Here is a 12,693-nt window from a genome sequence, read left to right on the forward strand (position 1 = left end):
AAGCAAACATGCAACATCAAAGTTCACAACGGTGACGGCAGAGGTAGGACACAAGATGGGAGCTAGTACCGTGCAGCGGGTGCGCAGGAGGCAGGCCATGTCCATGCGGCACGATGCGAGCGAATTTAGAGGAGATATATGCAGTGGAGGGATTGATAAAAGCGTCATTGTGCTGCCCCAATTTGGTTTCAACAGTGAGAAAGAGGAGCTGAATCCATGGTGGCGTGCTGGAGATCCTCCAACAGGACATATTGGACTTGGGTTGGTTTGGGAGCAGGGAGATGAATGCCGGCCGCACGGCGAGGACCGCCCCCCGCGTGCGCGAGACCGAGCCGATAAGGCTGAGGAGATCACTAATCAATTTATCATCAATTGATTACCCCTACCTGTTTGTAAATCCAAGTTATTGAAGGGAAAAAGAGAGAGTTAACGACAATCATTTACACGCCACTGCATGCGACAAATGCTGAAAACGTGGTTGAATTTTGGCTCATCCATGAGACCATGACAGTAATTCCTCACTGATAATTCGAAGTGTGAAGCAAAACATCGAGGAGATCCTCCAAATTCAGCAACCCAACTAAAGCAAACCATCACTAATATCGCCAGACCAAGATTCCAGTCCAGACCAAGCAAGTTCAATTCGTCGCATAATTACAGGGGCTAACACAAAAAATTCTCCTCGAGCTTCCAAATCGGCTGCAAAACTCCTGATGAATCTTCGTCGGCCTTCTCAACGGTCACAGCGTGGGTGGCAAGTCCAGAAACTCTGTCAGCACTTCATATACAGAGTCATACTCCGCAGAGTAGGGTCCTTCCACCACGATAACTCCGCGCTCAGCAGATTCCTGCAACACATGATCAGAGAAAAGAAGTATGGAGTTAACTGGTTCCATGAGGAAACTGCCGCAGAGTAATCAAACTATGGCAACATGAACTTGTACCTCTGTAGCAGTATAAATATGTTTCCACAACTTTACTGATCCACATTGTAGATAAGCACCATTATGCACACACTGAAAATTGAACACAAGTCACTTATAACCCTATAAATGACTTTGATGGAGGAAAACTTGAACTATTCTTACTTAAGCTTGAAATAAGCACACCGCGTTGCTCGCCACTCGAGAATATGCACGACTTAAACAAAGAGCACACTTAAGAAGAATACACGACCAGAGCTATCTTCTAGAACACACATGGACAGATCGACAAACTAAAATATTCTAAAATGATAGACGCCACAAGTCAGCAATCATGTACAGAATTCGAAAGCCTTCAAAGCAACACAAAGTATTCCTAGGGGATGTTTGGATGCCGGCCATAAAAAGCCACGCCGCATGCGCGGCAGAGTGGCTCGCCACAGATGGTGGCGAGAATACAGGTCTGCATGTTCTGTGGCCGCCTAGGTTGGATTCTCAACCAAACAACTCCGGGAAAATTTGTGGCATGCCGAACCTGTGGCTTGGCAAGCCGAGGCGGCCAACCAAACAGCCCCGTAATCTGACACCTACTCCACCACCATTCCTATCTCAGAGAAATTCTATCATTAAAACCACAACTTTTTTTAGAATCCGCTAAAGAGAAACACATCAAAGTTTATCCTGGAATAAACCATTCTGCTAACAAAAAGTTGCAATCAAAATTGTCTTATAAACCCACTCTCAACAGTCGGCAAACAGATCATGTAAAAGGAATAAACATTTCTATTTCGTAAAACATGATCCTTATTAAGTCCTTGTCCCATCACAGTAAGAAATGATTCAAGCATGAGAAGAGAATAAGACTATCATCTTACCTACCACATATGATATAAAAGGAAAGGGAACACAGACTACTTGCTACAAGTTACAACATCATATCAATAAGTGTCATATACCATATAACAGTGAAGGCCCAATTAATACATTATAATATAAATATGAATGACTAACTTTAGAAGAACAAATTCTCACTACGAAAAAGTATTATACACAGCAAGATACACAACTCTAACATATCTATCGCAAAATTAAAGGACCAACAGTAATAATACTATCACATGACAGAAGCAGCTTGAGCTAGGTCACACTACAACCTAGAAGGCAGCATACGAGTGAAATGAATAAAAGATTCTGTGAGTCCTATGTAAGAAATAAAGGCCAATGCAAACTGCCAGTCTGGATTTTCCTGATGCCAGCAATGCAAACTAAATAGGAAAATTATCAAAGAAACATAATTTAAGCGTGAAACCATATGCCACACGAATAATATTTACCATCTAACTTTCATGTCGAATGGAACATAATCAGCTGTAAATGGACCTACCCTAAAGTTGATACCATTCAGAAATTTTTGAAGCTGTATCAATTGAGCATCACTGAAGATAATAGATACGTGTTGCGGTTCTGAATATAATGAAATTTCGCAGTACACATATCCAGATATCTGCAAGTATTGATATTGTTAGCATTCATTCATTCAAATACATAGTCAAGAATAGTGTTAACAAATATTATGTGGAAGATACCGTACATTCGGCTCAGAAATGCTGTCTAAAAACCCCTGCACCATGTCACCTGTTGTTGTATCTTCCAGATTTGGCTTGTCAACATAACTATAACCATATATATCGACACTTGTTAAGAAAATAAAATACATTTTAAGAAAAGAATCAAACAGATCCAGCGATATCAAAAGTAACATACTCAGATCCGACATAGTGCCTCCACGCACTGGAAAATAGGCCATCAACACCACAGTTTAGCACAAGAAATCTGAAAGATGCAGCAATGGCTTTCCAAATCGTACGGGAAAGCAATATATCAACTTCAGATATATCTTTGATTTTCTGGATCAAATCGTCACCCTACAGAAACCGTGAGGTTATTATTATGTTTTATTAAAATTTTTAAGAAGAAAAATTGCAAGTAAAAACAACAAAAGATCACCTTAGTATAGCCAAGAGCATGCTGGATGAAGTGTCTACAGAACTTAAAAACATGCCAGTGTTTAGCTGACCAATTGTCAATAAGATATTTATACTTTCTAATCTTACGATCATTTTGGTGATCGTAGACCTTCATCAATAGTGGATGCTTAAGTGCTTCACGTCGCCAATCAACACAATTCCTTCTGCTGGATAATGGACTGTATGTAGGAGGATTCCCTGAGGAATTTGCATCTCCCACTATGTAAACATTACAGATGAATGCGGCTCGGACCAGGGGTGGTTTCAGAGCCAAAGGGTAGCTAATCAATTCAAGGAACCTCTGCCATTTCTCTGGTTTTCCAAAACAATCATTTATCAACAAGTGGTCCTCAGCTAACGCGTCAAAGTAAGGAAGAAATTTCCCATCAATCTTAAGACGGTTAAGTACAGTTTCACAGAATCTATTTAGATCAAGAAATCCACCATCAGCGTCGAGCTGACAATCTTCTTCCAAGTCGATCACAAACTTAGAGCCGTTCTTGACCTTCATGTTAGCTTCAGACCACTTTCCAGCCCAACACCTGCCTGTTTTGAACTTGGCGACAATACAACCGAGATAACCCAACCCCATCCTCCTACTATCATATGATGGCAGTGCTTTAGGATGCTCGCCATATACAGCATAATGTTCATGCAAAACGATGGTATCAACAAAATCCAGAAAACGTTGGACGCTACATTCCAAGAATAAAAAAAAGAATGCAATCAGTAACGCCAGCATTTTTATCACCATATTTATCACTTTAGTCAAGAAGCTACCTTTTAGCCTCAGGACGACCAAGTATTTTTAATACAGCATCCGGGGATTGCACTCCTTTCTTCGATAAATAGAAAACAACGGCTTTCCTCAGATCTTCATAAATCCTGTATTTAGGAAAAATAATCACAAAAATAAGCAATAACGCTAAGTCTATCATGAAAATACAGCTCTATGATGCAATTTACTCAAATACTGCTTCCTTCCAGAATTCTTAGCCATATTTTCAAATCTTAGGCATATTTTACTTCCCCATGCATACATTTGTTGTTTTGGTCAGTAGTACCCCCTATTAACTATCCATGTTACCACACCATACTTCTATGGCTGCTGCTTCATCTTCCTTGCCGGGAATTCCTAATGAGAGCATGCACATCAGCTACTAAACACTTTGACTATAGGCAACAGAGTCACTTTAAGTGGCTCCTTGGTACCGGTGCTCAATAGAGATTGCCTAACAATTCTGGACACAGGGAGTATGTTTAAGGGATGCAGCAGGCTTATTACCCGGAATAGTTGTCTTGGATCTTCAGTGCCAATGGTTCATTAAATGCCATGATAAAATCGTATGGCACATAAAACAGTGGCTTCTGTGAAGCAAAGGCTGCCACAGTGCCTTCGAAGTAATGCGCAGAGCAACCATTGTCTTTAAACCTACAAAAATGAAATGTGTTAGAATAGAACCCCTAGTCTAGAACAACAAAACTCTAATCTAGAAAACAAATACTTCTGGAATAAGTTTAGAAGCTTACTCATTGAGAAAGTTCAAGAAATCAGACGCATCACCCTTAGGCACACCATCTTGACTTACAGAAATGTTACTGTGATGAGAGCCCACTGCTTCTGCTCTTTGATCATCCTCTGGTGTCGGCTTATCTGACTTAACTTCTGCTTCATTTCCAGTAGTTAAGATTCCAGTGGTTGCACTAGATTCAGAACTTTCAGCAGCCCCATCAAAGATTCCAGTGGTTGCACTAGATTCAGAACTTTCAGCAGCCCCATCAACAGACTGTGCTTGTTGAGGTGACTTCTTCACCTTGCTGTCTTGATGAGACACCGCTACTTCTCCACCATCACTGTGATGGGAGCCCACTGCTTCGGCCCTTTTATCATCAGAGGACATCTTATCTGAAGACTTATCTTCTCCATGTTTTCCAGTAGCTTCACTTGGTTCAGAACTTTCAGGAGCTGCATCATCGGACTGCCTTTGTTGAGATGACTTATTTTTCTCCTTCCCCTTGTCTTCTTTTGGTTCGTTGCCTTTTCTCTGGTTCACAAGAAATTCCCTAAACCATTCCCTAGCCTTATCTTCGTGCGGTTGGCCTTTGACAGGGGAATACTGGTCAGTGAAGTAAATGTTTTTTTCTTGGCGCTCTTCAAACAGCATCCAAACCGCTTGAGGCATTTGTTGGCAAATGGCCTGGTCAGCTACATATATAAATAGAGCACCATTGTGTTTGTGAATAACATCTAATCTGTTGCGGCAAAAAAGAAGTGCTGCTCCATCGTCAGATAGCTCCTCAGACAAAGACCGAAACCCATAGGAAGTCAATTGACTGCTTGAATCATCCAATAACCTTTTACAGGCTTCCACATGGTCACCTTTGCCTTCCGTATAGTGATCCACCAACTGACTATGAGAAAAGTCTCTGAGAAAATCATAGCTACTGTCTTCCGGATTTAGCACCCACCCGTGAAGCAGATGTAACTTCAAAAGCTGACAAAGCAAGGTTGACCCATTCTGCACAAAATCCAAATGAGCACTCAAGCATGGTTGCAAAGAGAACTGAGTACGAATATTAGCAAGGGCATTTTTAGCTTCCTTTGCATCAGCGTCTGGCATGTCAACCACTTCATCAATGCTTAGCTGCAGCATGTCACGGAGGACGGACTTGATAAAGCTTTCTGTCCATGGGCCTGGCTTCCCAACAGTTGAACTATATCTGATGGCGACCAAATTGTGTATTGCCACCAAGTTTGCACATCCCTGAGTTCCTTGGAGTACCGTTGCAACCATGTTGTCATTAACTCTGAGCTCCTTTTTCGTGTACTTGGTCGACATGGTGCCTAGCAGAGATACCAACGTGTCACGTCACTTAGGGTTAGGGTTCGGAACTCATCCAGAGAGGGAGGGAACGGCAGCGATACTCAACTAACGAAAAGAGAAGGGGGGTGTTGGAACTCGGAACATACCAGTCGCAGAGATCGGGAGCTCCGCGGGAGCCGCGTCGCCCGACGGGACGGAGGCTGAGGACCTCGGGAGCTCCGCGGGAGAAACCCTAGGTGGGCATCAATGTGGAGGGATGGAGATTGACGGGAAGGCACCGCCGAGCAGGCAGATGCGGTCGGCGGCGGTGGGAGGCTCCGCTCGATCGCCCCGACGGCACGGAGGCTGAGGACCTCGGGAGCTCCGCGGGAGAAACCCTAGGTGGGCATCAATGTGGAGGGATGGCGCCGAGCAGGCAGATGCGGTCGGCGGCGGTGGGAGGCTCCGCTCGATCGCCCCGACGGGACGGAGGCTGAGGCGCGGGAGAAACCCTAGGGCATCAATGTGGAGGGATGGCGCCGAGCAGGCAGATGCGGTCGGCGGCGGTGGGAGGCTCGAATCGTGACCGTTGGCAGGGAAACGAAGGGACGTGAGCATTTCGCAACCTCTTTTATTTTATGCAAAGAACCTTGTTTTTTCTTCTATTTTATTTTCTTTTGTGAAGGAGCCAGCCTTTATATACGAGAGAAATATTTATTTGGCACCCAAACAAATCAGTCTTCTGTATTTGGCACTTAAAATTTCAAATTTTCTTATCTGACACCAAGTTAAAATTTTCTTCGCTAGATGGCACTGTCATCCTTCCATCTGTTAGTTGACTATTTTGACCGTGTCAATATTTTCTAAGAATGGCCAAACTACCCTTCTGCTACTCGTGCACACGTTTCTCCTCCGACTCCTGACAGAGCCGGTGGGAGAAGAAGAAGCTAGATTTTTTGGCTTCACCTGCTCCCACCGGCTCTATGAGAGGAGAGAGGAGAGAGAAAATAGCTCCTGTAAATAGTCTATGAACAATGAATGCGTCAGATAAGCTGAAGGCCCTGTTCGGCAGAACTTATTGCTGTTGCGGCTGATTTGTAGGGCTGATTTGTTGTGAGAGAAAAACAATATTCTCATGACGGAAACGTAAGGCTGATTCTGCCTGATGAGCTCAAGCGAACAGGGCCAAAGCCAGTAGAAGCTCTACCAAACGGGGCCTTACTCTTAATTCACCACCCACTGCTGGCTTGTATAATTAATATGTTGGTGTTATTTTTAGTTCTACAAACTGACCAGCTGGAAGACGACGAGTCTGAAAGACGCTGCGCACTGTGACCCATCTGCTCCTGTCGAGTGTTTTGACCACAGCCTCAAGATCATCGTGCTGAAATCATATAGAGGAGAGAAGCCACAGGTTGATTTTGCAAAGTTCTTTGTTGAGAGAGCCAGGATCCTCGAGGTCATGAAGTTCTGTGTCAACGGATGTTGCAGTCGAGAATGGCGTGAAGACCATTGCAGGCAGCTCAATATTGAGAACAGAGCCTCAAGATGTGCTCTGTTTCCTTTCCTTTCGTGCTCCAGAACAAGTTGCCCTGTATATTTTGGATGGATGGTGTCCTCTCTAGAGAAGACATGTATGTCCTGATGATGGCTCTCGTTCTCGCATGATGATGGTTTCTCGTTCTCGTCGCCAGTTCACATACTCCATCATAGAACTAGAAGGAATCTACAGCCAGCTCCAACGATGACATTGTTTTCTTTAATACTATATCTTTATTTAAGTGTTGCTACAAGCGGATCGGCAACAGCAATTATTATATCAACATCTTTTGTTGCTTTACCGATTGTGAACTAGTGAAATCAGTGTTGTGCTGTGCAAACACTCTGTGCACTTTGTGTGTTTACCTGGTTCTATTTTATTGCCCCACTGCATACTTATCTCTGGTCAAGAATACTTTCATTTTTTATTTTTGTACTGTTTGAGCTGTCATTGACCATTTTCTATCAGAATATATATTTATAGATATGTTAAAGCATGAGAAATTCTGGAAGTGATTTTCAGGACACATTTGACTTTATTTCTTATGTTTCACATTAAATTATTTATAGTTTATAATTCATTTTCAAAAGAAGTTCTAAAGTTTTGACTATAATCAAAGTTCAATTTTTTTATAGGTCTTGTCCAGAATGTCAATTGTCTGTCAATTATTTATGACATACATTATTTGATTAACATTGAAACAGAGTTTGAATTGATGTTTGGCTTATTCTGGTCTTATCTCCAAATTAACCCTTGTAAAATTAAACTTGTTCTCGAATATTGCTTTCGCGTCCTCTTTTCAGCGACTTCAACTAATCTAGGGCAACTAAAGTGACTCTCGTCACAAACATGTCACGATAGCAGCACACTGTTTACCTTCGAACCTTCAATTCAAATAGTACACATACATAGTGTTATTTATCTAGTATTGTCATGGTAATTTGCCTAATCCATCAGCTTCATATTCATTAATCTCTCATGTACCCTTCAAAAAAAATTAATCTCTCATGTATTAAGTTCTAACAGTACATTTACAGCTCAAAAGAATTGCTCTCAGCAATACTGAACCGTGAAACATCTTTCCTATATATCTCTCCACGAAGAATCGCCTTATCACCCTTTATCTCCGGCTGCAGAGGAGCCATCAGAATGTATTTTTGGAAGAAAAAAGGATTATGGGTATAATAAAAGGATTTAAAGGATCAGTGAAACACATAGTGCTCTTGCCCCTGGAGGAATGACCATCATAAACACAGGTGTTCTTGTCACTGAATCCATCAGCCACACAAAGAAACCAAACACAGACAGATGATGAGTGACCTGCGCTCTTGTAGGTGATGTCCATTGCTCTAGGCCAATGCTCAACTAGGCCAAGGCCAAGGCCCAGGGCCCATATGATGGCCCATCCACGAGTAATCCCTGACAGGAACCGGCGACAAGAAGAAGAAACCGCCATCAGGCATTACAGTCTAAGAAGGGGTCTTCCCCAGAGAGGACACCATCCATCCAAAATATACGGGGCAACTCGTTCTGGAGCACGAAAGGAAACAGAGCACATCTTGAGGCTCTATTCTCAATATTGAGCTGCCTGCAATGGTCTTCAAGCCATTCTGGAGTGCAACATCTGTTGACACAGAACTTCATGACTTCGAGGATCCTGGCTCTCTCAACAAAGAACTTTGCGAAATCAACCTGTGGCTTTTCTCCTCTATATGATTGCAGCACGATGATCTTGAGGCTGTGGTCAAGACACTCGACAGGAGCAGATGGGTCGCAGTGCACAGCGTCTTTTAGACTCGTCGTCTCCCAGCTGGTGTAACAGTAGAACTAAAAATTAGCTATCTAAAAAATAGAAGCTATTAATTAGCTAGCTAATTTTTAGTGGTAATGGATCCAAACAGCCCCTACATTGTAGTTGTAGAGCATCAATGTGACAAAGATGTTGAATGTCGGTTGATAAAGACCCAATTGGATTTTTCAGAAGAAGTAAAGAGTTTTAGGGATAATTTTACTTTGTGGATATGTATGATGAAATATGCAGATCCAACATGATGATAAAGACTGCTGACCAAGTGTACCTACATAGTTTCTAAGATGTGGTGTTAATTAATGCATTATCTTCTCATAATTCAGACCATCATAGATCATACAATAGCAAAAAGTTTCTGAATTTTACAAACAGGGGATATCGCTTTTTGTCTCAAAATTTAGAATTGCTTTGTGGGAGTGATTTAATTTGTTTGGTAAGATAGTTTTCTTTCTGGTTCTCGAGTTTCATAATTTCTGTACTGCTGGTAGGGACTCAGGAATTAAAGGGAGATAATTGAAGGCAGATACTTGTACAATAATCCAGAACTATGGTTTTTTTCCTTTGTGATTGTTAGAGTATTTATTTCCTACCTGTACATGCCGCCTCCTCTAGGCTGGCTTGGCCCTTTGGGCTACCCTATATCCTCTATTTATATGTAACCCTCTTGTAATCTCATCATTAAATGAATCTAAGCCTGTTGGCATTCCTCTATCATGGTATCAAACTAATCACGTCTTGGGCCTTTCACCTCCCGCCCACCCCTCTGCTCCCCCCCCCCGTCCCCTCGGCCGCCGCGCCTCGCCTTGACGGCTGCAGCGCCGATGGCCGCTTCCACCGCGACTCAGCTTCGCGACGAAGCCCTCGCCGCCGCCAAGACGCTGGAAGAGGAGGTCGTCTCCTTGCGCATCACCAACTCCGAGCGCAGTCGGCAACTCCAGGAGGAGGCTGACCTTCTCAAGTCAGCCGCCGCTGCCCAGGAACACGTCCGTGCCGCCGCTGCTGCTCTTGACCAAGAGCATGCGCAGGCTGACGTCCTGGAACAACAGGTCGCTGCCCTCCGTGAGCGTCTTCGCACGGAATCCCTCCGGGACGACGACACCGTGGACGGCGACGACGACCGCTCTGAAGCTGCGGCCATTGCTCATCTGCACAGCCAGGCCGCCGCTGTCCAGAACATCAAGAACTTGATCCCCATCGTTCTTGATCTGCAGTCTTCCAACTACTCCAAGTGGCGCGGCTACGTCCTTCTCATCCTCAGCCGATTCACTCTGAAGGACCACGTCCTCAGTGATGATTCCCGCTTCGCCGACCTGACATGGTCGCGCATGGACTGTGTGGTCGTCTCCTGGCTCTTCAACACCATCTCCTCCGACCTCCTAGACATCATCCACGAGCATGACGGCATCACTACTCGGGCGGCATGGCTCGGGCTCGAACAGCAGTTCCTGAACAATCGTGAGTCCTGCGCCATGCTTCTCGACGCTGAGTTTCGCACCCTCTCCCAGGTCACCCTCTCCATCGACGATTACTGCCGCAAGATGAAGAGTATGGCTGATGCACTTGCCGATCTTGGCGAGCCCATCAACGACCGTACTCTTGTGCTGAATATTCTGCGTGGCCTCAACGAGCGCTTCCAATTCATGTTGCAGCTCATCACCCGTCAGCGGTCGTTCCCTTCGTTTGCTGACGTCCGCGCTGACCTACGCCTGGCCGAGCTCAACATGGCACCTCCCTCGGCGCCTCCCTCGGCTCTCATCGCCTCTTCGTCCAGCAAGCCTCCTGGGCCTGCATCCCCACGCCCTCCACAGGCCGCCGGGGGGGTGTCATCTGGCAGCAGCCGTGGCCGGCGTCATCGCGGCGGCCGTGGCCAAGGCGGTTCGCACAGTGGCCCGCCAGGCGGACCGCAGTGGCCCTCCCTCCTCAACCCATGGACCGGGTCCATCCATATGTGGCCCGGGTCCGCCCCCAGTGGTCCTCACGGTCCACCGCCTCGCGTCGGCCCGCCTTCGTCTCCACAGCAAGCTCTGATGACGGGCATGCCTCTTCCTAGAGCATACTATCCTCCGGCTCCTGCAACGTACTACCAGGCGCCCACCCAGACGTCCCCTTCTGCATGGTCACCATGGGATCCCCAGTCCCTCGCTAATGCCTTCAGCACCGTCACCCTCACCCCGCCACCAAGTTCCTCGGACTGGGTTGTCGACTTGGGCGCCACTTCTCACATTGCTTCCAACCCTGGTATGGTCACCATGTCGCCATCCTCCTCCTTTCCTTCCTCCATTGTGGTGGGCAATGGTGCCACCTTACCGATCGTTGGCACCAGCTACTCTACTCTTTCTGGTCCCTTTCATCTCAACAACGTTCTTATGGCCCTTGACATCATTAAAAACCTTCTTTCTGTTAGACAGTTCACCTCTGATAATCTCGTTTCTGTTGAGTTTGACCCTCTTGGTGTTTCTGTGAAGGATCTCCGTACCAGGAACGTCCTCCTTCGGTGTAACAGCTCAGGGCCCCTCTACACCCTGCAGCTCCCGTCGTCGCCCTCCGGTTCCTGCGCTCTTGTGGCCACTCCCTCCCCGGCTACTTGGCATCGTCGCCTCGGCCACCCCGGCAAGGCAACTCTTCAGAGCCTCGCCCAGTCTTCTTCAATTATCTGCAGCAAGCCTGATGATGACTCCCTCTGCCATGCTTGTCAGCTTGGGCGCCATGTCCGCTTACCCTTTACTAGTTCCTTGTCGAGAGCACCTCATAATTTTGATTTGATCCATTGTGATCTGTGGACATCCCCAATTATCAGTGTATCCGGATTTAAATATTATCTAGTTATTATTGATGATTGCTCTCATTTTCTTTGGACTTTTCCTCTTCGCTTAAAGTCTGACACTTTTTCTGTCCTCTCTAATTTTTTCGCCTATGTGCTCACTCAGTTTGGTTGCACCATCAAATCCGTGCAGTGTGACAACGGCCGTGAGTTTGACAACTCTACGTCTCGTGCTTTCTTTCTTGCTAAAGGTGTTTCTCTCTGCATGTCTTGCCCCTATACCTCGCAGCAAAATGGCAAAGCCGAGCGCATGCTTCGTACCACCAATAATGTCACCCGCACCTTGCTCTTCCAAGCTTCCATGCCCCCCTCCTATTGGGCTGATGCCCTTGCCACTGCCACTCACATCATCAATCGCCTCCCCACCAAGACTCTAAACATGAGCACCCCTTTCTTCGCGCTCTATGGCACTCATCCTTCCTATCATGACCTCCAGACCTTTGGGTGCACTTGTTACCCCAACCTCACCGCCACCACTCCTCACAAACTCGCCCCGCGTTCTTCTCTGTGCGTTTTCATTGGCTATTCTCCCGATCACAAGGGCTACAGGTGCCTCGACCTCGCCACCAACCGTGTCATCATCTCTCACCACGTTGTTTTCGATGAAACAACGTTTCCTTTCTCCCTTCGTCGGCCCTCACCACCTACACACGAGCTTGATTTTCTAACTGATGACGACCCCCCGTCAGTCTCTTTTCTGCCTACAGGTATACCTGGGGGCGCAGGCTCCCTGCCAGCGCCTGCGCCTCTGTGCGCCCCCTCCCAGCA

General features: G+C 45.8%; 2 protein-coding genes across 2 annotated transcripts; one reads left to right on the forward strand and one right to left on the reverse strand.

The window, feature by feature from the left end:
- Positions 1 to 478: 478 nt before the first annotated feature.
- On the reverse strand, positions 479 to 6,290 carry LOC136457614 (uncharacterized). The gene is made up of 10 exons (XM_066457642.1): positions 5,922 to 6,290; positions 4,481 to 5,795; positions 4,236 to 4,382; positions 3,731 to 3,835; positions 2,931 to 3,645; positions 2,688 to 2,848; positions 2,515 to 2,596; positions 2,308 to 2,427; positions 945 to 1,016; positions 479 to 848 (listed from the first exon to the last, which is right to left on the reverse strand). The coding sequence occupies exons 2-10, from the start codon at positions 5,788 to 5,790 to the stop codon at positions 741 to 743; spliced, it is 2,820 nt and encodes a 939-aa protein (XP_066313739.1). The 5' UTR covers positions 5,791 to 5,795; positions 5,922 to 6,290; the 3' UTR covers positions 479 to 740.
- Positions 6,291 to 10,825: 4,535 nt separating this feature from the next.
- LOC136457615 (classical arabinogalactan protein 9-like) lies at positions 10,826 to 11,982 on the forward strand. The gene is made up of 2 exons (XM_066457643.1): positions 10,826 to 11,342; positions 11,570 to 11,982. The coding sequence occupies exons 1-2, from the start codon at positions 10,826 to 10,828 to the stop codon at positions 11,602 to 11,604; spliced, it is 552 nt and encodes a 183-aa protein (XP_066313740.1). The 3' UTR covers positions 11,605 to 11,982.
- Positions 11,983 to 12,693: the final 711 nt, after the last annotated feature.

This window comes from Miscanthus floridulus, chromosome 6 (genome assembly GCF_019320115.1).
Source record: "Miscanthus floridulus cultivar M001 chromosome 6, ASM1932011v1, whole genome shotgun sequence".
Taxonomy (NCBI): Eukaryota; Viridiplantae; Streptophyta; class Magnoliopsida; order Poales; family Poaceae; genus Miscanthus; species Miscanthus floridulus.

Coding starts and splice junctions, on each gene's coding strand:
- LOC136457614 (XM_066457642.1), bottom strand. CDS start 5,790: ATGTCGACCAAGTACACGAAAAAGGAGCTCAGAGTTAATGACAACATG. Junction 4,383..4,480: donor TTCTTGAACTTTCTCAATGA/GTAAGCTTCTAA, acceptor TCATTTTTGTAG/GTTTAAAGACAATGGTTGCT. Junction 3,836..4,235: donor ATCCAAGACAACTATTCCGG/GTAATAAGCCTG, acceptor TCCTAAATACAG/GATTTATGAAGATCTGAGGA.
- LOC136457615 (XM_066457643.1), top strand. CDS start 10,826: ATGGCACCTCCCTCGGCGCCTCCCTCGGCTCTCATCGCCTCTTCGTCC. Junction 11,343..11,569: donor TCACATTGCTTCCAACCCTG/GTATGGTCACCA, acceptor GTTTCTGTGAAG/GATCTCCGTACCAGGAACGT.